Genomic DNA, 27,238 nt, shown 5'->3' with positions numbered 1-27,238 from the left:
GGACAATCACTGAAGTCAAAAAGTCCTGGGGTGGCTTTTCTCCAACATTTTCCGCACTGGGAAGAAAGGGAGAGCCAGAGAGAGTTATCTGATCACTTTCCACTTGTCTGTCTCTTGTGGAACCACAAAGCAGGGTGAAACCACTAAGATTCTCTATTCCACACCTCTCCCCCAGGCCCCCCTTCCCAAGAGCCTGACACAGACCACTGACAGGCAACAGAAAAAAACTCAGTGTCACACACTGCTGGTTTGCATGCGGGACTTACAATTCTTCAGGACTTGTGTGTATGCTGGCAGGAGCACACACAACTTGGTGAACATGCTGAGAAAAATAAAAAAATATGAACACGAATTTCAGGGCCCCAAAATGAGTACTTATAGTGGGAAAAGAAATTATAGGTACCTCAAAGAGCCACGTCGTTTTTATTCTGGCCTCTGACAATTGACCCAAGACCCTGACACAAATGGATGGCACCTGACTTCCTCAGCTCCGGGGAGGCCACTCTACAACCCCCAGCAAGTTCACTCAGAGGACTTGCTGAACTTCACTGGCTCCTTCCAGCCCTTGCTACACTGAGCCTGAGCACCTAGACTCTGTCACTTCAAAATAGCTCCCGCCACTCCTTCCCCCCAACAGTTCTCAAGAGAGCTAAGAGGCACCTGCCCACTGGTATACTTCAGAGGCCTTTATCCACCCAGGTGCATGCACTCAGGATGCCTCAGGCCAACCCCACTCCAGCAGCGCCCCAGCAGCCTGACACCTGACAGCGTCTCCACCAGGCTCCAAAAAAGGGCAGTGTGCCGTTCCCATTTTGGGAAACATTTGCCACACACGATCTTGCTGCAAATAATGAAGAAAACCTTCTGGCCAGCTAAGGAGGTCTGGCCCAAACATTTCCTCCGAGAAAAGCCTGCTGGCAGGTCAGGGGCAGGCCCAGAGGCATGGAACTCCCGGCGTGGCGCACCGCGGACTGGGCCGCCCCATTGCCCATTGCCGGGGCGCGGTTCCCACAGTAACCGGGGCTGAAACAATCTATGGCGCCTGGAGGTTGGGCGGCATTGGCGCAGCCTTCTGGCTCGGGTAAGGCCGCGGATATTACCCACCATGTGCGCGCTGAGAGATGGACTCCTGCTCCTCCGGCCCCCAGCCGGCAGCAGGGGTTGGGGAGCATCTAGGGGAGCTAGAGGCTTCTTGCACCAGGAAACAGGGAGGCCTGCCCTCCCGCCTCTGCAGCTGAGACTGATGAGTACTGTTAATTAGTGCCTGCCCGGCAATCCCCAACCCTCCACAGTCCTCAGTCCTGAGTCTTCGACCCGGTCCCTAGTAGTCTCCTCCTGGACCTCAGGGGTTTACTTGGTCTCTTCGCTTTGGGGTTGTGCAGCCCAATCTCTCCGTCTGGACATGTTTGTCTGTGTTCCATGTCCTGCCACAAATGGGAAGTGCTAGTTTTTGTGTTTTGTGTTTTTCGTATTTAATCCCTCTTTTTGGAGTGGTCTTTGCCCTTGGAAGAAAGGGGTGCTTAGGCAGCACACCCCAAGTCCTAAAACTAGCTCCCTGCTCCAAATCCACGTAAGATGCCCAGCCCTGTTAATATCCCCAGTGATAGTGATAGGCTCCGGCTTGATGCTGCTTCACAGCTTCGAACTTTTTTTTTTCCTTCATTCTATCATCCAGATTTCTTTTATATATATATATGTTTTATTTTATATATTTTTACATCATTTTTTATTTTTGCACAACGTATGCTTTGTATGCGGACTATAACCAAGATGAAAAAGCTTCGAGCTTTTGGAGCTCAGCTCTGTGCGTTTGGTTTGCACCCGCCTGTGGCCTTGCCTTCCACACCCCAGGAGCTATCTCTGACCACGTAGATGGACACACTATCAGCACTCCGCACCCAGGCGATAATTTCCTGAACTCCACGCAAGAGGAGGAGCTCAGGCGCCCTAACCAAATCCGTCTGTGCACTAGCTTTCTACAGAGCTTCAGGATTCTGGAAGGCACTGAGGAGAGATCCAGAAACAGCATCCAGGGGACCCCTGGCCCTGACCCCTGGCCAGAACCTACTCATTTCCAGGACCTACAGCCTCTGGGCGATGGAGGTTTCTTTCATGAAGAGGAAATCACTGCCCCAGGGATGTCCCTCTCTAAGCAAGGGCTTGGATCAAATTTGGATAATAGATCTATAAAATTCCTAAAACCTGGGAACCTGCAGGCTCCTGGCACCATCCTGGGTTCTGAGGTATGAGCAAATGAGCCATTGTGTCTGGAATTCGAGTCTGAGAATTCTAGTTCCGTGGTTTCTAAGAGACCTAGTATTTGTACTTGAAAGAATCCCACAGTCATAACAAAAAGTCTCTTTGCTGTTGATCTTCCCAGATTTTCCAGTGACTAAGAATATTTTTAGGTCATAGTGACCCCCTTCCTTTCTCATTCTGATCCTCCCTGATCTTGAATTGGAATCTTGAATGTTCCTTGCTTCTCTGGTCTGTCATATGAAAGCATGCAGCCTCTAGCCAAGGCAGCTGAATTTGGTTCTTTAGGGAGGTCTACAGAGGGGAGGAAGAGCACCACCCATAAGGCGAGGGTGTGGGGGGGAGGTGGGGAGAGCTGTAACTCTGGGCAGTGATAGCCTGGCCTCCTTCCATAAATGAGCGCCCTCACCCTCATCCCCCACACAGAATTCTCTTTCCATTTCTTTATGGTGGCTAAAGTCTGTCCCCCATTTCTAGTTCTGGGACATCCTCTGGTTACCTTTTAATTAAGTGGGGTCTGCCAAGTACCCCCTTTGAACCCAGAGGGGTTCAAAGAAGCCAAAGGTGATGTCCACATTATCCTGACTCTATTTTTTCCCTTTTACAGATACTCTTCCAAATCAAGCTAATGTTCTCTTCCTCCTTTTTCATTCATGACACAATCACACTGTACTGCATTTTCATTTATATTTCTGTCTCCCTGCTTAAGCAAGAAGCTTTCTTGGGGTCTTCAGTTGTGCCCTGTGCAACCTTGCAACCCCCCCTTCCTGACAGCATCTGGCACATAGAAAGTCCTCAGTGAATATTTGCAGTGAGAATGAGGAAAAGAAGAAAGGAAAAGAGATTAGAGAGAGAGTTGGGAGCTTATTTTCAATAGCACATTTTATAAGGTCTAGTCAATACACTGAATGATAAAATCAGAGTCACAAATATTTGAGCAGGGTGGTAGAATGCAGCAAAGCCAACAAGATAAAATTCAATACTGATCATATAAATACCTGTGTCAGGTTCAAAAAAATAATTTTAAGTTTAGCATGCATGCACACACACAGAGAGAACATAAGAGCCACCTTCAAACAATGCAACCCCTGTGCAGTGCAGGAGTATGTTGTGCAAGGCTCCAAAGAGCAGAGCTGGGAAGGCTGGTTGAATGCCCAGCAGAGGAAGAGTTAGTGGCAAAAGTCTGTGAGTTGCTGTGTGTTACAGTGCCTGGCACATAGAAACGGTGGCTATGCTCTTTCTTATCTTATCATTAATGGCATCATCTTCATTGCTTTTTATAAGAGCTGTCCAAGAGTCCGTCTCAGGAAGTATTGAGCTGCCCTGCCTGCAAATCCAAGGTTATATCTGGGTGGCCCCTTATCTAGGGGGATTTGTCCCCCTGATTCCTAACTCCTGGGCTCCCCTTCTTCACTATCCTGTGATTCGAAGAACAGTGTTCTGAATGTCCTAGGGAGTGAATGCACCGATACAGTTCCTGACTAGCAAACAGTCCTTAGTGTCAAGAAGCTTTTGTTTCCCTCCCCACCCCCATATGTTGCAATGTGCTTCCTTCAAGCAACCCCTTGGAAGCATCTCTTTGATGTTGAAAAATAAAATTGCTTTGTGTGAAAGCTCCTTTAATCTTCGATGGCTATAAATGCCCTGTATCTTTACATGTGTGCCAATCCTGCTAGCATTTCAGAATTAATCTTATTAAAACCAGCCCTGTTTAATTCCCACTGGCATTTGTGAGAGGTGTGGGGTGATTCCACATCTGCTCCTGAACCATTCGCTGCTCCCCCTTCCCCGACATAGCGTTGTCCAAGAAAACACATCAGCAGGGGGTCAAGACTGGACAACAGCATGCCCACGTTCCGTTTCATCCTGTAGTTGTGGAAATGTGCCTTTATACATCTTTATCTCAACTCCTTAATTTAAAAAGAAGGAAAGAAACGGAAGGGAAGAGCGTGCTTGCCATGAATAACAACAAAGGATATGATGAAGCAGCCTCATTAGTTATCCAACCCAATACAATTACTTATGATAAACTACAGTACTGCTAAGAAAAGCAGAGTTCATATAAGGTAACTATCTGTTGTCTCTCCCCAAAGAATACAGGAAACATGTGATCGCCTGGCTTGTAAAATGTGTTTTGTATATAAATAGATACACAACACAATATACACACTGTGTCTATGTGTGTGTGTGTGTGTGTACTTATACACTAACTGTACAACACACTCCTGATCTTCGCCACTAGGAGCCATCGGTGAATAAGCCAAATATGCAACCATATGAAGCAATCACTCGTTTATCTACTTCAGTAAATATTAACTAACCTCTTACTATGTGCCAGGCATGATTCTAGGTGGCAGGAATGCACTGGCAAACAAGAGAGCAGTTTCGATTCTCTAATCTATAAATCAATGAACATGATGAAAATGTTAAAAAGAAAATAAAAGAACACAGTATGATACACAGTGATTAGAGGAAGTGATTTTTGAGCCAGAACTTGAGAGGAAGCGAGACATCTGAAGATCTAGATGAGGAACCTGCCCAGCAATGGGAAGGACTCTTGGAAGAGCCCCAGAGAGGCACAGGTTGTGGTGTAGTGAGCAAAGAGAGGGGTGAGAGTCCAGGAGAGCCAGAAAGGAAGCAGACATTTGAGAACCCCTCAAAGGGAAGTGGACCCCATCAAGGGATTTTTTAAAAGCAGGGGAGAAACATCATCTACTTTATATGTTGAAAAAAATCACTCTGAAGAAGAGATTCTTGGAATGCAAGAGCCAAAGCAGGAAGGTTGTTGTAGAAGCTGCTGGACTAGATGCGGATGATGACACCGTGGTGGGAAGAGCAGATTCAGGACACTTTTTGGAAGATGGCACCAAGAGGGCAGAATGACTGACTGGCGGGCTTGGGAGGATGAAAGTGACTCTAAGTTGCTAACATCTGAGCAACTGTGTGAATTATACCAGAAGTTCCCAAACTCTCTTAGGTCACAGGATCCTTTAGCTGTCCTAGCGCAATTTTCAAGATACCCTAAACTAGAAAAATTTCATAATCGTTTTTAATTCTTACCCAAAAATCTTAACCTTTATGTAGTATCCTCATGTTACATAGGTATGTCAGAATTAACATACAGAAAATGAAAGAAAATGCTTTTATTTCATTTTGCAATCACCCCTGGTGACTTCCTAAAGGAATAGGTGTGCCCACTGGGCATCACATGATGTCTCCAACTTTAGGGTCAGGTTGTACACGGCCACCCTCACTTCCTCTTCCACACTGATTTTTGTGTGATATTTACTTTTTGTCTCAACAACTGCCCAAACCTAGCTTTACAAAATATACCATTATTAAAAGGACTTCTGTGTAATCTAATGTTAGCAGGTCACACTATATCCAACAGGTACCAAGTACCATTGTTCTCCTCAAAAATTCAGAATCTATGTGGCATGCCTGTGAGTTCTCTGCAGTGCCCGGGGCACGGGGTGAGGGTGGCAGGGGGCACTCAGTGCTGAGACTGGTCAGAACACTTCATGATGGGGTGGAGGAAATGGCAAGGTGGGCACTGTAAGTGCAGTCAACTTAGGTCTGATTTCCATAGGGGACATTCAGGGAGCGCTAGTGACCAAGGAAGGTTAAGGAAGAAACATGTACAACAAAAATGAATCTATTCAATATTAGTATAGAAATGTATCCATAATCCAGTATTCTTAGGGAGTGAGGTATTCTCTGGCTAATTTTCTGAGCAACTAAGAGCTAACTGTTACTGTTTTTCTTTCAGCTGTTATTGTTGGAAAGTCTCTTGGCTTGGACTCAGTTCACTCCCTGACATTGTAAGTACCAGCCAAGACCCTAACTGGGTGACGCTGCTACTGCTTGGTTCCAGGTCTTGAAGGCGGCACAGCCATGATTGTAAATAATTCTTATTGCCCCTGTTAGCCATATTGTGAGGCCCAAAACAGCAATGGCAGAATGGATCTGCATCAAGTGGATTTGATTTTTCCTAAAGAAACTGTACTTTAGACGTGCTTTGTTTCCCCTTAAAAGCCCAGCATCAGAAAAATCCTAACTACAACAGAGCAGCAGCAGGGCATCCAAAACAATGTTAAGTTCAAGCTGAAAATCCTTTATCCACCAATTCTGTAATCCAAAAAGTTCTGAAAGCTGAAAACCTTGATAAATTTGTGATAAACTCATTTGGGTACAAAACCTGATCTGCTAAAACTCAACTGGAGGCAAAATCCAACCTGAACTAATGTGAGGCTACTTAATGTTTCTCTTTATCCTACTTACTGTGAAAATTTATATGCTTTGCTGCAGAAATTCTAATCTGCTTTACTACAGGGTGCTGCCCCAGACTCCTCTGGGTGGTTAAATAGTTGTGATAGATTCACCCTCAGGCCAGTCTAAATCAGAAAAGAAGTCTGAATTCCACAACACAGCTTCCCCAAGGGTTTTGAACAAGGGACAGTCTTTAGAAACTGGGGCAGGAAGGAACCTGCAGCTCTTCTAGGTCAATCCATTAATACTGTAAATGAGAAAAGAAAATGAGGCACATGTGTGGGAGGAGCGAGGCACATATGTTCAAAATCACACACATGGCTTGAAGCTCAGCTGAGACTACGCTGTCTCTCAGTCCCCCTGCTGCGCAGCCCAGTCAGGCAGCCCAGGCATGCTCCGTGACGTGCCTATTGAGAACACAGGGACCTCAGCACACCGTAATGTCATCAGGCACACCCCCAAAATATGCTTCTACTGGGATCCTAAGTTGAGCTATCTGAAAATGATTTAGTCACCTGTTGTAAAATAGTTCTCAATAATCCCACACTTTGTTTCAGATAATTCTGTAAATTTAAGTCAATTCAAAGCCACTGTATTGTGACTCCTAAAAATTTGTCCAGTAAACATTAACCTGATGATATCTTTTCATTTAAATGAATTTTCTTTTAGGCAACAGAAACTAAAAGAGTATTTCCTTGCTCTTTTTAATAATTGCCATCAATCTCTAAATATTTGAAGGAATCACTAAAAACTTGAGTTGTAAAGATGAAAATACGATATATCCTCTCATCATCTCTTTGGCAGGGCAGTTGACTTGGAATTGGATAGAGCTAGCGGGGTGCTGAGTATGGTGCTGAGTACCTAAGGCCTAAGGCCAATTACCTACCCTCTGAGTCCTGGTTTTCTTACTTGAATAATATTTTACCAGATTTTTGTGAATCTTTAAATTTAAGTAAAAAGTAAAATAGCTTAGCATGGCCTAGGCACACAGTACGTGCTCAGTGACTGACAGAAACCCAACACCTCCTCCTCTCCACTCACCCTCTTTATCACAGACAATGACTGTTTAACTAGAAATTGTAGAAGAGGCTTCGAGAACAAAAGCTAGTGCCCTAAGAAATGCTCTTCTCCAAAGAACACCAGTTTTGGCCCTCAGAACAGTCAACATTAGAAAAGAACTCAATGACAGCTTCCTGGATCCAAACCCTAGTTTGGCCACTTGTTATCTGCCTCACCATAACCAAGGTATCTGGCTTCTCTGAACCTAGGTGTTGTCATCTGTAAAATGGAGACCACAAAGTTTGCTATAGGAGGCTGCTATCAGTTCAGTAGTTTACACTTGTTTTTGCAAATGATAACAATTCAAAGCATTATGCAAATAGTTGAGGCATAGAGAACAATGAGAGTAGCATTCCAAATCTAGAAACAGGAGGACATTTTCCTGGTTCCAATAACTGGTGGCGCAAGGGGTTAAAATGTAGCACTATAAAACTATTAGCAGCCACTGCAGGATGAGTTTGATCCCCGACCAGTGAGGTGACCCACATGGTGCTCCAGACCTCTCCTGTCTAGCCCGCTGCTCCCCTCAGCAGTGTATTTCAGTCAGTCTGCCTGTTATGTTCCCGCTCTGTCTCTGGTGAATCCTCTCACCCCGCCATACTTTGGGCCTGTACCCCAGTTTACATATGCATAAATAATTTTTTAAATAAAAGGAGAACTCAGATGTGCCAAATCATAGCCCAGGAAGTTTGATAGTGAGGCTAGGCAGATTTCAGGACACTTGCTGTGATGGCTTAGTAGTACTTGGGAGTGATAAGAGGAACCATGGATGCCCAGAGAGTAGGTCACATGGGATGACTGTATCAGACTCCCTGGAGAAGAGGGGAAACATTGAAGGATAAAGGAGTCTCAAAGTTAAAGAGAGGGATCCCATAAAAGTGAGGGTCAGAGGATCAAAAAGGAAGATGCCTCAGAGGGGAGAGGACTCATAAGGAAGGAGTCAGCATTCAGAGGACCAAGGGGAAGTCCCCTCAGAGAGCCAAACCAGAGGCATGAGCTCAGAGAGCAGTCTGGACCAGGGTCCCCAAAGATTGAGCCCAATCAGATTCCCAGAAAATGAGCTGTATTCAAGATCTTCCAATTTCTTCAGCAAAAAAATATTCTCTTGCTCCCTGATTTGATTCATTTTTGATGCCCAAACTACTTTTTATCTCTGTGACCCTTAAATATAGATGGCAATCTCCTTTTCCCTCAGACACTGAGTCCGATTTCCTCATTTATAAAGTGAGGATAATGATGCCCAAATCAGGCATAAGGGACATTTGACATTTGTATTATGGTTTGGATGAGGATACATGGGAGGGACAAGAAATAGCTGACAGTCCAATACAAACCAGAGGAAATATGAAGGCCTATTTATTTTTTATTTTTTTTTTAAAGATTTATTTATTTATACAAGCACTGGGTCCAGTCAGAAGCACGGGAGGGTGAGAGAATTCACCAGAGCCAGAGCGGGGAGCAGAGCAGGCAGAAGGACCGAAGTACACTGCTGAGGGGAGCAGCGGGCGGCAGGAGAGGTCTGCGTGCCATGCAGGACCCTCCTCCAGTGGCCGGGGAGTAGCCGGGGATCGAACCCGCACTGCAGAGGCTGCGGGCAGCTTCGCAACCCAGCGCTCAACCACTGCGCCACCGGGGAGGCCCATGAAGGCCTATTTAAAGGGGAAGGGAACCCACCTCTTCTGGGGGTGAGAGCTCCAAACAGGTAACAGAGCTGACAGCACTAAGTGTTCTCAGACATGCCACCCAGTGGGGAGGGAGAGGCTTGGGTTCCAGGCTCTGCTCTGGGCCATGCATGTCAGAAAGCCCTTGGCATACATGACGCAGCCAGAGCACAGCCAAAGCAGAGGATCAGGGCCAAGAATCCTCATCATCTACTGAGTGGTCAAAGAAACTGCAAAGGACTGGGACTCACACATTCAACCTTTGTATTACCTCCTCTGTGCACAGTTCTGGGCACTTGGGCTACATCAATAAATAAAACAAAGATCCCTGTCCTCAGGGAACTCACATTCCAGAGAGAGGGGACAAGAAATGAATAAAATACTTAGTATATAGGCAGGTGATAAAGGCTCTGGATAAAAGGAAAAAGCAGGGCAGGTTAGGGGAGATCAGAAGCGGCCTCTGAGCAGGTGACAGGTCACAGGACAATAAGGGCAGGTCTCACCGAGATATGGCAGGAAGAAGGTAAGGGAGTGCGTTGGGCAGCGACCTGGGAAGCAGACCCAGGAGAGAGAACACAGGCTCACAAGAGACAGTACCTGGCATGCTGGGAACAACCCTGAGACTAGGGTGGCAGTAGCTGAGGGAGGGAGGAAGTAGGAAGTAGGAAGTAGGAAAGCTGATGGGAGCCAAACAAAAAAGGATCTGCAGGCCCTAAAATGAATTTGGCTTTTAGGGGAGGAACGTGATGTGAGTTTCTTTTACAAGCCGGCTACCATGTGTAAAAAAGACCTTCTGGGACGTGACTATAGGAATCTAGGCAAGAAGCCATGGTGGCAAGAAAGGCAGCACCAGAGAGAGAGCATCAAGAGGGTGAGATCTGAAAGAGAAGCTGGCCTGATTTGATGGAGGGTGAGAAAGAAAGGGAAGAAACAATGATGCCTTTGAAGAAATTCACTCAAAATCATACAGTTCGTAAGTGGCCTAACTATGATTTAACCACAGGAAATCCAGCCCCAGATCTTAACTACCAAGTCATTCTGCTCTTTCTGAAGCCTATTTTGCATTCCTATTTCAATTTCCCCTGTCAACAGATTCCTCCTCAGCTGATTATCTAAAATGGTTGTCTCACTAATATATTCAGTTATTTCTGGGCATGTGGCCAAGCTATACAGCTGCGCCCCCTGCTGGAGCTCAGGGGAATTGGTAGGGCTGGACCAGAAAGAGTCTCTCACAGGTTGCAATGCAGGGACTTGGTGAGGCAAAGTCAGGCAAGGTAGACCTGGCTGAAGCAGGGAGCCATGGGCTAGACCCCAGGCCCCTCCAGGGACCCTGAGCAGGGACCACAGGGCACTTGTGATCTGGAGCAGGGCCACCATTTTCCCTCCTTGTCAGAAAGATGTCAGAGCCTTCCCTTCTTTTGAGAATGTATAGAGGACAGTGAAGACAAAGAATTGATACTTGGGGCTGAAAGAACAGGAGTCAAATGAGGTCCTTTGACTGATTCCCTGGATATACACCTGTTCTAATGGTCAGCGGGGCACAAGAGGGTCCAGAAGGAGACGTGAGGAAAGAATAGTTATGCTGGTGAAGCTGGCATACACCAGGGTTGTCTGCCTCTTCAACCCCTTTGACCCAGGCCACTACCTACAGCCACATTAAACAAAGCAACCCTGTTCCTCCTATGAAACAGCCTGTCTTCCTACCCCTAGGACTCTGTTGTTCATCCGCTGCAAGTCTCTCTGCACATATTTGATCTCCAAATCACAAAGTCTTTCTGGATGTCAGATGGGTCTTGGCCCAGTGAGAAGGACAAAGAGCATCTCAGGCCAGATGCGTAGGAGGGTGAGAGGATTCACTAGAAAGAAAGCAGGGAGCAGAACAGGCAGAAGGACCGAAATACACTGCTCAGGGGAGCAGCGGGTGAGACAGGAGAGGTCTGCTGTGCAATGTGGGATTCTTGTCACACTGCAGAGGCTGCGGACAGCTTCACAGTACGGCGCTCAACCGCCTGTGCCACCAGGGAGGCCCTAATTTTTATTTTTGCTTAAAAATGTATTTTTATTTTTATTTTAAAAATATTATTTAAGCTGAGTAAGATGTGTGTGCCAGCCTGCTTCAACTGAGGCAGCCACTTTGTGAAGTCAGTCTACAGATGAATGAGCTAAAATCAGCTGGTTACAATCAGGTATTGTAAAAGTAATATTTCCCAACCTAACCACAAAATTCACCTATGATCAGTCAGAAATCATGGTCAAAATGAGTCAGGATCTGAATCACAAGTCAAAACCAGGATGGCTGCCTAAGACTGTGTCCTGGGTTGCCAGTTACTCTTTATTTTTCTGTGCTTTCGATAGGACATCCTGGTAAGCACAGGCCCAGCCCTCATTTCATTTTTTTAAAGATTTATTTATTTATGCATACAAGAGCTGGAGTACAGGCCAGAGGTGTAGGGGCGGGGTGGGGTGGGGGTGGGGGTGGGTAAGAGGATTCACCAGAGACAGAGTGGGGAACAGAACAGGCAGATCGACCAAAGTACACTGCCGAGGGGAGCAGCAGGCGAGTCAGGAGAGATCTGCTGTGCCTTGTGGGTAGCTCCCTGGCCAACTGGGGATCGAACTCATGCTGCAGAGGCTGCAGACAGCTTCATATAGGTTGCGTCTTAACCCCTTAAGCCACCAGGGAGGCCCCCAGCCCTCTTTTCAAAAGATGGATATGCTGCTGTGGGCATGTATAGTCAAAATCAATTTGCATAAATGCTCTCCCCAAATTTCAAGCCTCTGGAAGACAGTCTAGTCTTGCTTACTGTGGCAATATTTCTTGATGAATAAATCTTTCCTAACAACTGTATCACTAAACAATAATCGCTCCTTTACTTTACAGTCCCCTTGCTTTCCTTCCTATTATGCAGTAATTTCAAAGGTATTGCCTTCAGGCATGGTCTCTCCAACTAACTCCTTAAGTTGGTAGCTCCTTAAGGCCACCAAATACTTACCTGCATAGTCAAAGGATCACCCAAAGAAACCACATGGAATGAGTGAACAAAATGCATTTCAGTCAATATGCAGTGGACAAATACTAATGGGGTTTTGTTTCCTTCTTGGTAACCAGGATGATAAAGTGACTTTGCCTGCAGCTGAAGGATCTCTTCTGCTAAATGTTTCCCCAACATGTCTGCTAACAATAATCAGTCATCAGAAATAGCACCATCTTCCTCTCCCACAACATCCAAACATTCCACACAGACTTCAACTTCAGAGGAAGAAGATGCTGAAGTAAAGCTAAATGAGGAGAGTAAGGAAGAACCACAGCTTCCTGAAGAGGACCAATATCTGGGGTTGTATGAGTACCTGTATGAGGACAGCTATGCGGAAGAACACACATATCTGAAGAAGGATGAAGAGAAGCAGCATCCGGAAAAAGAACATCTGTATGAAGACCTGTATTCAGGTGAGTGTCTGCAAAAGGAACTCTAGTTTCTTTTGGTAGCTCTAGTTCACCACAAAGTCCAGGAAAAAACCACAAACTTGAGATAAAGCCAAAGTTCAAAGTATCAACCCTACCTGACCTAGGGGGATGAGTCTTCATTACTGAGCAAGGTCTACTCACAACTTCAGTAGCTGTGCCCCAAGGCACAGTGCCAACAGAACAAGACAGGGAGCCTCAATGAACATAAAAGTACCTGTTCATAAAAAAATGATTAAATAAATAAATAAAAGCATTTGATATTTGTATATCTTTTGTATTTGATACAAAAGATACTGTATATCAGTATTTGATACCTTTTCCTTATAGCAAAGTAATTAAATACATGTTCACTGTGGCTATTTGAAAAACTATGCAACTAAGCAAAAGGAGAGCAAAAACCACTACCACCCAGCAATGATAACTGCTTTTCACATATGGTTACTTCTTCCCCGGACTTTAAACGTCTTGTAAAAGAATCACACCTTTGTGCTTTTAACATGATTTTTTTTTTATTGACAAATATTTTACATCATTGTTCATTTTTAAATAGTGTTGATTCCCCCCCTCCCAGGTGTAGTCCCCATAGAATTTCCTTCACCAATGCACCCGTGCACCATCACCTCAGGCCCCTGTGCTCCTCTCTCCCTCCCTATGATCCCTCTCCCACCTCCTCCCCTGCAGGATATCTCTGCTTTATAATGGTCTGTCTGTTTTTGTTGTGTTGTGTTGTGTTTTATATTGTTATTATTTTCCCTGGATGTCTTATTTGGTCCCCCTATATTCCTTCTATAAGTGAAAGCATCCGATATTTTTCTTACTCCTTCTGACTTACTTCATTGAGTATAATTCCTTCTAGCTCCATCCATTTAACATGATTTTTTAAAGGACATTTGTATATTCATACAATGCAATGATCTATAAATATTACATGCTTATATGAATAGCATTTCATGTTTAAATTTTCTATAAATCATTTTAATGGCTGTATCACATTGCATTTTCAAACCATAATTTTTTAATCAATTGCCTATGATTAATTATATGAGTTTTTCTGATTTTTTTGTTACTTTTTAAAATAATATTTTGCTAATCATCCTTATAGCTATATTCTACCAATGATCTCTGATTATTTCCTAGAATATATACCCCCAATCTGTCCTAGGTTAACAGACACTACTGTGTTTCTCAGGGTGCTTATTCGTCCCTGAAAGGCATCATCTTACCCTGCTGGTATTTAACTTTGAAGTGATTTCTCTCATCCAAGAGCTGACATTTTTCCAATACTGTTTCTGCAGTTGGCAATTTTCCCTTGAGTTTTATTATGTGGCAGTGGCCTCCTTGTGCTGCTGCTAGAAGTGACTAATATGCATTGACTCACAAGCCCACATGGGGTCTTCCCATGATATCATAACTGCATGGTCACAGGTATAGAAAGTTAAAAATCTAGGTCATCTGCATCATTTTAATGTTGACCTAGAAATAGAATTAAACAATTTTTCTGAATCTGATTGTTTTCACCGGCAAACATCCCAGGCAGTTTGAATTTTTAAGCAACCCCCATCGTAAAAGTTGGGTGGTATCAGCAGCCACATAAGTATTTTACCTTTATATTCCTCTCCATAAAATCAGATATGTCATCCTACATAAGTGCTACACTAATGGAAGTTTAGTTGGTGTGCTGGTGAGGTAATTCCTATATTGCTGGTAAATTCTTTTCCATGTGCCTCTACTAATGAAATCCCTCTCAGAATCCTAATACCCTGCTGTTCAAGTACCAAGTGTAATTCTAATACTGAAAAAAATAGCATTCAGGACATTACCTTTGCACAACATGAATCAAGCATTCTTAACATGTCCTCTTCTGTACTGGACCTTTTGAAATATATTACCCACTAGAGTAGGACAAATGCAATGCTGTTAAGTGAATGGAACTGTGCATAAAACAAAATTTTTGAACATAAATGCCCTACTAGCAAAAACAGGAGAGGCACCGAAGGAAAAAAAAAGTGCAAGGGAATGCTAAATGCCTTTAAAGGCATATGGAAAATGTCTAGGGCTTATGAAAACCCACAGTAGCAGACTAGATTATGCCAAACAGGTGAAGTTTAAAAAGGGTTTGCAAGAGGATTCTAAACTTTTCAAAAGAATTGACATCTCACTAATCACCTGGATCCTAACTAAAAGAGCAATTGCCCCAGGGTAAGGCTCAATACTGAAAAAGCAAAGGGAACAATTCCTGGCCTATGGCCCTATCTCAACTCTAGTTCTCACTCAGCACTACAACTAATGCTTGCCACAGCCCAGACAGAGGCTGGCACAAGACCATGTGAGACATTTTGGCTGAGGAGTTGACCTAGTGGAAGGGATCATGGTGGGTCTCCCACACTTGGGAGCTACAACACTGTGGGAAGCTTAGCTTAAATCCTTGATGTTCACTGGAGGTGAACTTTTGGTGCCTTGAACATTCAAGACACATAATACAGTTATTAACAGAACTAAAGAGTGATAATTGGCCACACCAAAATTTTATAATTATGAACAGATCAGTAAGACTAAAAATAAACAAGGAAATAAAAATCTTAAAGGAAAAACTAGACCAAAGAGGCTTAACGAATATCTACAGAATATTCCACTCAAAACCCACTGCATATACTTTTCTTTCAAGTGCACATGTAACATTTTCAAGACTAAGCATATGTTGGGGCACTAGTCAATTATCAATAAAAGAACAAGGGTTGAAATCATACCAAGAACTCTTTCAGATCATGTTGCCAAAAAGTTAGAAATTAGCTTTTTTTTTTAAAGCAAGAAAACCCATAAATACATAGAGACTAAATAATAGGTTGCTTAATAGCTACTGGATTATAACAGAAATCAAAAAATACCTCAAGACTAATGAAAATAAAACTACAAGCTATCAGAATTTATGGCATGCAGTAAAAGAGTTCTGAAGAAAGATAATTACAATACAGGCCCATATTAAGTAGCAAGGAGAATACCAAATAAACACCTTTTAAAATTATATCTAAAGCAACTTGGAAAATGAGAATAAAGAATCAAAGTTAATAGTCAAAAGGAAATAAAAATAAGAGCAAACATAAATGAAATAGAAATCAAAAAGATCATACATAAGATCAATGAAATTAATAGTTGGCTTTTTGAGAAGATAAAATAGATAAACCTATAAATAGGCAAACAAAGAAAAGAAGCATGAAAATATCAATAAACAGAATTACATGAAAGAGGAGAAATTACCATACATGACATAAAAATAGGATCATAAGAGATTACTATGAACTATATACCAATGAATTGGATAAATTTGAAATAATGGACAAATTTCTAAAACAATACCAAGACTAAACTAGGAAGAAACTAAAGAGCGGATAAACCAATAATGAACATGGAAATTAAAACAGTAATCAGAAATCTAAAAAACAAAAGCCAAGAGCTACGTGGCATTCAAGCGAAATCTACCAACTCTTTAAAAAGAAGAGCTTTGAGAATAGGGATCTTTGCTTCAACCGAGACTGCTTGGAACTGGGAAAGGGCTGCTCCCACAGCCAGAGGTGAGCTGAAAAGCCCCCACACGCCAGGCCCTGTCTGACCGCCAGTCGGAGCCCAGAGGGGGATCCAGCCACCACTTAGAAAAGGGATCTTTGCCTCCAGAACCCATGGAGACTATGTGGAATTGGGAAAGGGCTGCCCCCACAGCCAAAGGTGAGCTGAAGACCCCCAAAGTCGGGCAGGGAGTCAGAGCCCAGAGGGGGATTCAGTCATCTGGAGCCCAGAGGGCGATCAGCCACCCCACCTCCAGGGCAGTCTGTGGGACCTCAACACATACCTTTGGAATTAAACAAATACAGAAGGAGGAGATAATCTGTGACAACGACCATTACCATATTCATAGTACCACTGCCCTACTGGACTTCTGGCATAACAGTATTTGACTCGATTGGACCACCAGTTTCCGACACCCCAGAAAAAGCACACCAAAAAGATGCTGGCCAGTACCAGCGACACAGTGTCCCAATGCATTGGACAAATTAGAAAACAAGCAGCAGGGAGAAGAAAAACTACAAGCAACCAAGCAAGTCCTCAGGGAAAAGACACACCACAAAAAGAAAATCACCCACCAGAATGCAACAACAGTCACTTGGAAGAACTTCTGAGCCTTCCAAAAAGAGAATTTAAAATTGCCATGATTAAAAAACTGACAGAAGTCATAAATGAAAACAATGATAAGGGAAAAATAATCAACGGGGCCTCCTCTGGTGGTGCAGGCGGTTGAGTGCCATGCTATGAAGCTGTCTGCAGCCTCTGCAGCACTGGTTTGATCCTGGCCGGCCGGGGAGAGTCCCACATGGCGCAGCAGACCTCTCCTGTAGTGCTCGCTGCTCCCCTCAGCAGTGTATTTCGTCGGTCTGCCTGTTCTGTTCCCTACTCTGTCTCTGGTGAATCCTCTCACCCTCCCACACATCTGGTCTGTACCCCAGTTCTTGTATAAATAAATAAATCTTTAAAAAAATAAATAAAATAATCAATGATCAGAAGAATGAAACTGAGTCCCTAAAGAGGGAAATGAAAGAAATGCAGGAGATCAAAGGATCAATGGAGGAGTTAAAGAACTCTGGGGAAAGCAGTGAAAGCAGAATAGATGAAATGCAAGAACGAATATGTACTCTCAAAGACACAGAAATAAAAAGAACCAAAATAGAAAACGAAAGAGAAGTACAAAGGAAAAAGAATGAAGAAAAACTTTGGGAACTATCTGACTCCATGAAGAAAGGACACATAAGAGTTATAGGAATCCCAGAAGGAGAGGAGAGGGACATAGGAACAAAGAAAATATTCAAGGAAATAATTGACAAGAACTTCCCAAACATGAAAAAGGAGCTGAAAATAGACATACAAGAAGCAAGGCGAATGCCAAACTTCCATGATGAAAGGAAAAATACAGCAAGACACATAATAGCAAAGCTCCCAAGAATCCAAGATAAGGAAAAAATAATGAAGCTGACAAGAGGGAAGAAACAGATAACATACAAAGGAAAACCAATCAGGCTGATATCAGACTTCTCCCAAGAAACACTATGGGCAAGGAAAGAGTGGAGGGAAATGGTCAACAGACTCCCAAGACAACAAATGCCAACCAAGAATACTCTATCCTGCAAAGCTTTCCTTCCTCTATGAAGAAAGAATAAGGACCTTCCCAGAGAAAAAGAAACTCTGGAATTTCATTATGACTAAACCCCCACTCCAAAAAATACTACAAGGAGTCTTAAAGCCAGAACCAACAGAGGGATGAATAAGAACAAAACAAGACCAAAAAAAAAATTATTAAATAAATAAATAAAACCAGAGAAAAGACAAAATGGCAAGTACAGACACTAACATATCAATGTTAACTCTAAATGTAAACAGACTAAAGTCTTCAATAAAAAGACACACAGTCGCAGGCTGACTAAGAAACAAAAGCCAACCTTTTGCTGTCTCCAGGAAACACATTTAACTATAAAAGATAAAAACAGACTCAAAGTAAAAGGATGGAAAACAAGCAAATGGACCAAAAAAGAAGGCAGGAACAGCTATATTAAATCAGATAAAGTAGATTTCAAACTCAAAAAGGTAAAAAGAGACCCCAACGGTCACTACATTATGAGCAAGGGGATAACACTTCAAAAAGAAATAACACACTCTTTTAACATATACTCACCAAATGAAGGAGCACCAAAATATATCAGACAACTATTATCATCTCTGAAAAGAGACATCAGAGAAAACACATATGTAGTAGGAGACTTCAACACACCACAATCAACAATGGATAGATCAACGAGACAAAAAATAAGTAAAGACACTAAAGCTCTAAATAAGGATCTAGACCTCAAAGGCTTAACAGACATTTATAGAACACCAAACCCAAAAAAAATTGAGTACATATTTGTCTCAAGTGCACACGGATCATTCTCCGGGATCGATCACATACTGGGATACAAGACAAACATCAACAGATACACCAAGATTGAAATCATACCAACCATCTTCTGTGACCATGAAGGCATCAAACTAGAAATAAACCATAAAAAGAAGGCAAGGAACTCTCCTACCTCATGGAGATTGAAACCCACAGTACTGGAAGACCACTGGACTAATGAGGAAATCAAAGAAGAAATTAAAAAATTCTTTGAATTGAATGACAAGGAGGACACCAATTTCCTAAATGTATGGGATGCAACAAAAGCAGTAATAAGAGGAAAATATATAGCAATACAGGCTTACATCAAGAAACAAGAAAGAACTCAAAGAAACAACCTAATCTCACAGCTCAAAGAACTAGAAAAAGAACAACCAAAAAACCCCAAAACCAGTAGAAGAAATAATAAAAATCAAAGCAGAAATAAATGAAATTGAAACTAAAAAAAAAAAAAAAAAAAAAAATCCAAAAGATCAATGAAACCAAAGGTTGGTTCTTCGAAAAAATAAATAACATAGACAAACCCCTAGCCAGGCTCACAAAGGTAAAAAAGGAGAAAGCACAAATAAATAGGATCACAAATGAAAGAGGAGAAATCACAACAGACACAGCAGAAATCAAAAGAATAATCAGAAACTACTACGAGCAGTTATATGTGAACAAGCTCAACAATCTAGAAGAGACGCACAAATTCCTATAACTCTACAAACACCCAAAGCTAGATAAAGAAGAAATAGGACACAGAAACAGACCAATTAGAAGCAGTGAAATTGAAATGGTAATCAAAACCCTCCCCAAACACAAAAGCCCAGGACCAGATGGATTTACAAATGAATTCTACCAAACATTCAGAAACAAATTAGTGCCTATTCTTCACAAACTCTTTCAAAAAAATTGAAAAGGAAGGGATAATACCAAACACGGTCCATGAAGACAACATTACAATAATACCAAAACCAAACAAGGACAACACACAAAAAAAGAAAACTACAGGCCAATCTCCCTAATGAACACTGATGCAAAAATCCTCAATAAAATTTTACCTATCAGAATACAACAATGTATCCATAAGATATTCACCACGATCAAGAAGAATTTATTCCAGGGACACAAGGATGGTTCAACATCTGAAAATCAATGTAATCCAACACATCAACAAAAAGAAATATAAAAACCATATAATATCAATAGATGCTGAGAAAGCTTTTGACAAAGTACAACACCCATTTATGATAAAGGCCCTTGAAATTCTTGGGATACAAGGAACATACCTCAACATCATAAAGGCCATATATGACAAGCCAACAGCCAGTATCATTCTCAATGGTGAAAAGCTGAAAGCATTGCCATTAAGATCTGGAACAAGACAAGGATGTCCACTCTCACCACTGCTTTTCAATATAATACTGGAAGTCCTAGCCAGAGCAATAAGACAAGAGAAAGACATACAAGGAATCCAAAGAGGCAAGGAAGAAATCAAACTATCACTATTCACAGATGATATGATAATATACATAGAGAACCCCAAAAACTCCACAGAAAAACTATTTAAACTAATAAATCAGTTTAGTAAAGTGGCAGGATACAAAATCAACACACGAAAATCAGTAGCCTTCCTGTACACAAACAACAAATCTGAAGAAGAAGAAATCAAGAAAACTATCCCTTTTATTATTGAAACAAAAAATATCAAATACTTGGGAATAAACCTAACAAAAGAGGTAAAGGACCTATACAAAGAAAACTATAAAACACTGTTAAAAGAAAAAGAAGGGCCTCCCCAATTGCGCAGTGGTTGAGCACTGGGTTGCGAAGCTGCCTGCAGCCTCTGCAGTGCTGGTTCAATCCCCGGCCACCGGCGAGGGTCCCACATGGTGCAGAGACCTCTCCTGCTGCCCGCTGCTCCCCTCAGCAGTGTACTTCATCAGTCTGCCTGTTCTGCTCCCCGCTCTGGCTCTGGTGAATTCTCTCATCCTCCCGCACTTCTGACTGTACCCAGTTCTTGTATAAATAAATAAATAAATCTTTAAAAAAATAAAAAAAAAGAAATAGAAGAAGACACAAAGAAATGGAAAGACATCCCCTGCTCATGGATGGGAAGAATTAACATCAAAATGGCCATCCTACCAAAAGCAATTTACAGATTCAATGCTATTCCAATCAAAATTTCAATGACATTCATCAAAAAATAGAACAAATATTGATGAAATTCGTATGGAGCCACCAAAAACCCTGAATAGCCAAAGATCTCCTGAAAAAAAAAAAAGAAGGGAATGGAGGCATCACAGGCCCAGACTTCAAACTATACTACAAAGCCATAATAATCAAAACTGCATGGTATTGGAACAAGAACAGACACACAGATCGATGGAACCAAATAGAAAATCCAGAAATAAACCCACAGATTTACAGTCAACTAATCTTTTACAAAGGCGCAAAGAACATGCAATAGAGCAAAGAAAATTTGCTCAATAAATGGTGCTGGGAAAACTGGGTCGCTACATGCAAAAAAATGAAGCTTGACTACTTCCTAACACCATGCATAAAAACCAACTTAAAATGGATTAAAGAACTAGACATAAGACCTGAAACCATAAAATATATAGAAGGAAATATAGGCAAAACACTACTTGACATGCACCTCAGTAACATCTTTAAAGACACATCACCCAAAGCAGTGATAGCAAAGGCAAAGATAAACAGCTGGACAACATCAAATTAAAGAGCTTCTGTACAGCAAAAGAAACAGTAACCAAAACAAACAGACACCCCACCCACTGGGAGAAAATTTTTGCACACAACACTAATGATAAAGGACTGATCACAAAAATCTACAAAGAGCTGAAGAGTCTCAACAAAAACAAAGTAAATAATCCAGTCAAACAACAGGCAGAAGAGCTAAAAAGAAACTTCTCCAAAGAGGAAATGTGACTGGACAACAGGCATATGAAAAAATGTTCAGCATCACTTGCCATCAGGGAAATGCAAATCAAAAATACAATGAGATACCATCTCACACCAGTGAGAATAGCATATATTAAAAAAACTAGCAACAACAAATGTTGGCGAGGATGTGAAGAAAAAGGAACTCTCCTGCACTGCTGGTGGAAGTGCAAACTGGTCCAACCGCTATGGAAAGCTGTGTGGAGATTTCTCAACCTGCTAAAGATGGAGCTTCCATATGATCCAGCAATTCCACTCCTAGGTATTTACCCAAAGGACACAGAAACATTAATTCCAAAGGACACCTCCTGCACCCCTATGTTTATAGCAGCACTATTTACAATAGCTAAGCTTTGGAAACAACCCAAATGCCCACAAATAGATGACTGGATCAAGAAGATATGGTACATATACACAACGGAATATTACTCAGCAATCAAAAAAGATAAACTCATGCAATTTGCAGCATCATGGATGGAGCTGGAAGGGATCATGCTCAGCGAAATAAGCCAGAAAGAAAAAGAAAAAGAAATATACCGGATGGTCTCACTCATAGCAGGAATTTAGAAAACCTGAATAAGGTAAGCCAGGAAAAAGACTAATAAAGTAAAAATCAAAATCAACAAGCAACTATAAACCAGAGACACACTATGGGGTTGGGGGCAGGTAGGAGGGATTATGGTCAAAATAAGGGGGGTGGGAATTGTATGGGGACTATAACCAAGATGAAAATGCATACATTGTGCAAAAATGAAAAATATATAAAATAAAATAAAAATAAAAAGAAGAGCTTTTGTCCATCTTGCTCAAATTACTTCTAAAATTTGAAAAAACAGGTTATGCTCCCTAATACATTGAGTAATGCCAAAAATACCTTAATATTGAAACCAGAGAGCACAAGAACAGAAAACTACAGACCAATATTCCTTTAGCAAAACACTAGCAAATAGAATTCAATGATACAAGGATTAGACAAGGTTTATGAATCATGATCAAGTGGGATTTATCCTAAGGTTACAAGGATATTTTAATATACATAAATCAATCAATGTAATTTATCAACAAAGATAAAAATCATGATTATATCAATAGATGCAGAGAGAGCATTTGATAAGAGTCAGCACCCATTTATGATTAAAAACTCTCAATGAGAGTAGAAGAAACCAAACTCAACTAATAAAGGCCATATATCATAAGCCTACAGCCAATATAATACCTAATGGTGAAAAACTGAAAACTTTCTGTTTAAAAGAGGGAAAAAACAAGCATGCGCATTGTCACAACTTCTGTTTAATTTAGTTTTGGAGATTTCAGTGTCCAGACAAGAACAGGAAATAAAAGGAATCCAGTTTGGAAAAGAAATGAAACTATCATTTTCAGGTGACAGACTACATATAGAAACTCTAAAGACTCTATTATAAACAATAAATGAATATAACAAAATGGCAGGTTATAAAATCAATATATAAAAATCTGTTGCATTTTTATATGCAGTAACAAGAAGAAAATGAAATCAAAAAAATAATTACATTCACAATCACTTCAAAAATAATCTAATACCTAGGGATTTACCTAACCAAGAACTACACAATGAAAACTACAAGACATTATTAAAAGATCTAGGTCATGACATAAGGCAATAGACAAACATTCTATGCTTGTGAAAGGGATGAATCAATATAATGAAAATGACTAATCAATATCGAATAACTATTCTACCAAAAGCAATATCAATTTAACAAGATACCAATGATACTATTCAAAGAAATTGGCAAAAAAATAAAAATTTTAATGGAACTATAAAAGTCCTTGAATAGCATGAGCATCCTGAGAAAAAAGACAAAAGCAAAGGCATTACATTACCTGACTTTAAACTATGATATTAAGCAACAGTAATTAAAACAATAGGAAATTAAAATAGATGTATGAGTGGAACAGAATTGAAAGCCCAGAAATAAATTAATGTACATATCAATACCTAATCATGAGAAAGAATCCATAACTATACAATGGGAAAAGAGAAACTCTTTAAGTAGTGGTGGGAAAACTGGATGGCCACTTGTAAAAAAATGTAGTTGAATCATTCTCTAATTTCATGCACAAAAATAAATTCTAAATGGATTAAAGACTTAGATATAAGACCAGCAACAATAAAATATATAGAAGAAAACACTGGCAATAGATTCCATGGCTTTAATCCCTATGGCAAGCTTTCTCTTCTTTTTCTAATATCAACTTCTTTCTTCCTTTGTTTCTATTTTTAATAAATGAATGATATGCATATTTTAATTTTAGGAGAATGACATTTAAAAAAAACTCAGTCCACTTTTGCTCATTTTAATGAAAAAAAAAAGAAAAAGAAAAGGTAGAGAAACACCCCCAACCTACCAGCATCCAAATATAAATTGAGCTAATTCACGTTACTTTTATTCTGTCCCTCCCACTCTTATTGTATCTGTCCCACTCCTATTTTTGGCAATATATATTAGTGGTGGTTCTTTAAACATATTATATCTATAATTTTGTGTCTTACTTCTGTAATTTATTATTATGATTTCAAGATTTGCATATGTGGCTTAATCTTTGTAAACACTCCTTTTATTTTTTTTTTAATTTTTATATTCCCCATACAATTGCACCCCCCTTATTTTAGCCCCAATCCTCCTTTCCACCCCCCCATAGTGTGTCTCTGGTTCATAGTTGTTTGTTGATTTTGATTTTTTCTTTCTTATAGTTATTCTTTTTCCTGGTCCCTTATTCAGGTTTTCTAGATTCCTGCTATGAGTGAGACCATCCGGTATTTTTCTTTCTCTTTCTGGCTTATTTCGCTGAGCATGATCCCTTCCAGCACCATCCATGTTGCTGCAAATGGCATGAATTTATCTTTTTTTTTTTTTTTTTTTTTTTTTTTTTTTTTTATAGAGGCATGTTTTATTTATTTATTTTGTTTGTTTGCTTGTTTTGTTTATACATGCACTGGGTACAGTCAGAAGCGCGGGAGGGTGAGAGAATTCACCAGAGCCAGAGCGGGGAGCAGAGCAGGCAGAAGGACCGAGGCACACTGCTGAGGGGAGCAGCGGGCGGCAGGAGAGGTCTGCGCGCCATGTGGATCCTCCGCCGGTGGCCGGGAGCAGCCGGGGATCGAACCGGCGCCGCAGAGGCCGCGGGCAGCTTCGCAACCCAGCGCTCAACCGCTGCGCCACCGGGGAGGCCCGAATTTATCTTTTTTGATTGCTGAGTAATATTCCATTGTGTATATGTACCATATCTTCTTGATCCAGTCATCTATTTGTGGGCATTTGGGTTGTTTCCAAAGCTTAGCTATTGTAAATAGTGCTGCGATAAACATAGGGGTGCAGGAGGTGTCCTTTGGAATGAATGTTTCTGTGTCCTTTGGGTAAATGCCTAGGAGTAGAATTGCTGGATCATATGGAAGCTCCATCTTTAGCAGGTTGAGGAATCTCCACACAGCTTTCCATAGTGGCTGGACCAGTTTGCATTCCCACCAGCAGTGCAGGAGAGTTCCTTTTTCTCCACATCCTCGCCAACATTTGTTGTTGCTAGTTTTTTTAATATGTGCTATTCTCACTGGTGTGAGATGGTATCTCATGGTAGTTTTGATTTGCGTTTCCCGGATTGCAAGTGATGCTGAACATTTTTTCATATGCCTGTTGGCCAGTCACATTTCCTCTTTGGAGAAGTTTCTTTTTAGCTCTTCTGCCCATTTTTTGATTGGATTATTTTCTTTGTTTTTGTTGAGTTTTATCAGCTCTTTGCAGATTTTTGTGATCAGTCCTTTATCATTAGTGTTGGGTGCAAAAATGTTCTCCCAGTTGGTGGGGTTTCTCTTTGTTTTGGTTATTGTCTCTTTTGCTGTGCAGAAGCTCTTTAATTTGATGTCATCCCAGCTGTTTATCTTTGCCTTCACTATCACTGCTTTGGGTGATGTGTCTGTAAAGATGCCTTTGAGGTGCATGTCATGTAGTTAAACACCTCTTTTAAAACCAAGTAGTATGCCTTAATAAAATTTGTTGCATGGGTAAACTATGAATAAGCTTAAGCACTGAACCTTTAAGTTTCAAATTTTCTGATTCTCATTTCTTTACTGCGTAATTCTCTACTACTAGAATTGATGGCATATATTATACCAATTATACTTGAAATTTTTGATGTTGTATCATTCTGGCCAAACAATCAGATGATTCAGTGACACAAACATGTTCCTTAAAATTAAAAATAATATTTAAAAGTATTTATATCCTTTGAACCTTCAGCCATCTTTCCTGTACTAATATCATCCATCCCACGACAGAGAGAAGCTGCTATGATAACCCAAAAGACTTACAAAGCAAACATGAATTTTTAAAACCCATGATTTCACAAACATGATCTCAAGTTCTCTAATCTTTGAATATTTCTAAAGAAATTCAGTAAGAGAGAAAACATTAAGGAAAAGGAAAAAATCCTATAAAATGGGGGCTCTCCACAAAATCCTAGTATTGCGTACTTAGCAACACTTTTATAAACAGAAAGATGTTTCTTTTTTTTAACCAATATTATCTTTTTGTTCCTTTTTCCAATAGAAACCACTATGTCTTATTCAACACAAATCCTGTTTGATGAAAAATCAAGGTAATAGCTTTGTTTTTTGATATGCCAGGTGGAAATTCATGCTTAGGGATGATGCTTGGCAGTCCCAAATACAGGAAGTGGGAAGGGTGAGGCTGGGAGAGGAGCTGGGGAAGCAGTTCCACTGAGGAAGGAGGGGTTCAGTAGGGAGTTCCTTCACATATCACACACAAAGGATGCCTGATACTGCTCCCCTGTGCTACTCACTCGCAGGATGGAAGGTGGGTACCAAGGAGCCTCCCTGGTGGCACAAGGGGTTAAGCATCAGCACTATGAAGCTATCCGCAGCCACTGCAGCACGAGTTCAAGTTCAATCCCTGACCAGGGAGCTACCCACATGGCATAGCAGACCTCTCCTGACTGACCCACTGCTCTCCTCAGCAGTGTATTTCAGTCAGTCCACCTGTTCTGCCCCCCCCCAACTCTATCTCTGGTGAATCCTCTCACCCCCCACACCTCTGGCCTATACCCCAGTTCTTGTATGCATAAATAAATAAATCTTTAAAAAAATGAAAGATGGGTCCCAAAATCAGGGTCCTGGATACCCAGAACTACAGAGATGAAAGGGCTAGAGTGATCTGAGGCTGGAGAGAAGGCTTGAACTGCAGAGAAAGTGCAAGGGGCTTATGGGCAGTGCCAGTGGGGAGGGGAAGGAGAAATGCCCAAAAGGAAGTTGTAATCTTCCTTTTTCAGGTGTATTTCATAGTCTAAATTATCATTCTGTGAGTACTTATTAAGCTGGCACAGGGCTTGGCACACACTATACACAGTCAACAGACTCCTACAGAACAAATGAATGAGGGCCTTGTACAAAGCTCGTAGAAACCTATGGGGTGAGGGGGATCACAAGGCTTGTGATTCACAGACCTTGTGTTTTAGCCCCAAAGGACAGCTAGGAGAAGGGGATCATAATCTCCACTGGTGGGTTGACAGTAGATACAAAGAAAGAAGGGGCTCACAGAAGATGGGGTCACAGGA

The 27,238-nt window shown here is 41.3% G+C and overlaps 1 protein-coding gene across 3 annotated transcripts in view; it reads left to right on the top strand.

Annotated features, from left to right (window-relative positions):
* Positions 1-1,017: 1,017 nt before the first annotated feature.
* Positions 1,018-27,238, top strand: part of ERICH6B (glutamate rich 6B) — a 58,898-nt gene continuing 32,677 nt past the window's right edge. For all 3 annotated transcript variants that reach the window (XM_037527008.2, XM_037527007.2, XM_054701364.1), the window contains exons 1-4: positions 1,018-1,081; positions 6,026-6,077; positions 12,355-12,693; positions 26,215-26,263. In XM_037527008.2, coding sequence (XP_037382905.1) covers positions 12,414-12,693; positions 26,215-26,263 — 329 coding nt within the window. In that variant the 5' untranslated portion in view covers positions 1,018-1,081; positions 6,026-6,077; positions 12,355-12,413. The remainder of the gene's footprint in view (positions 1,082-6,025; positions 6,078-12,354; positions 12,694-26,214; positions 26,264-27,238) is intronic.

This window comes from Talpa occidentalis, unplaced genomic scaffold, assembly GCF_014898055.3.
Source record: "Talpa occidentalis isolate TD23 unplaced genomic scaffold, MPIMG_talOcc4v2.1 talOcc4.5, whole genome shotgun sequence".
Lineage (NCBI taxonomy): Eukaryota > Metazoa > Chordata > Mammalia > Eulipotyphla > Talpidae > Talpa > Talpa occidentalis.
Note: the sequence above shows the minus strand (reverse complement) of the source record. Positions and strands in the feature narration are given on the sequence as shown.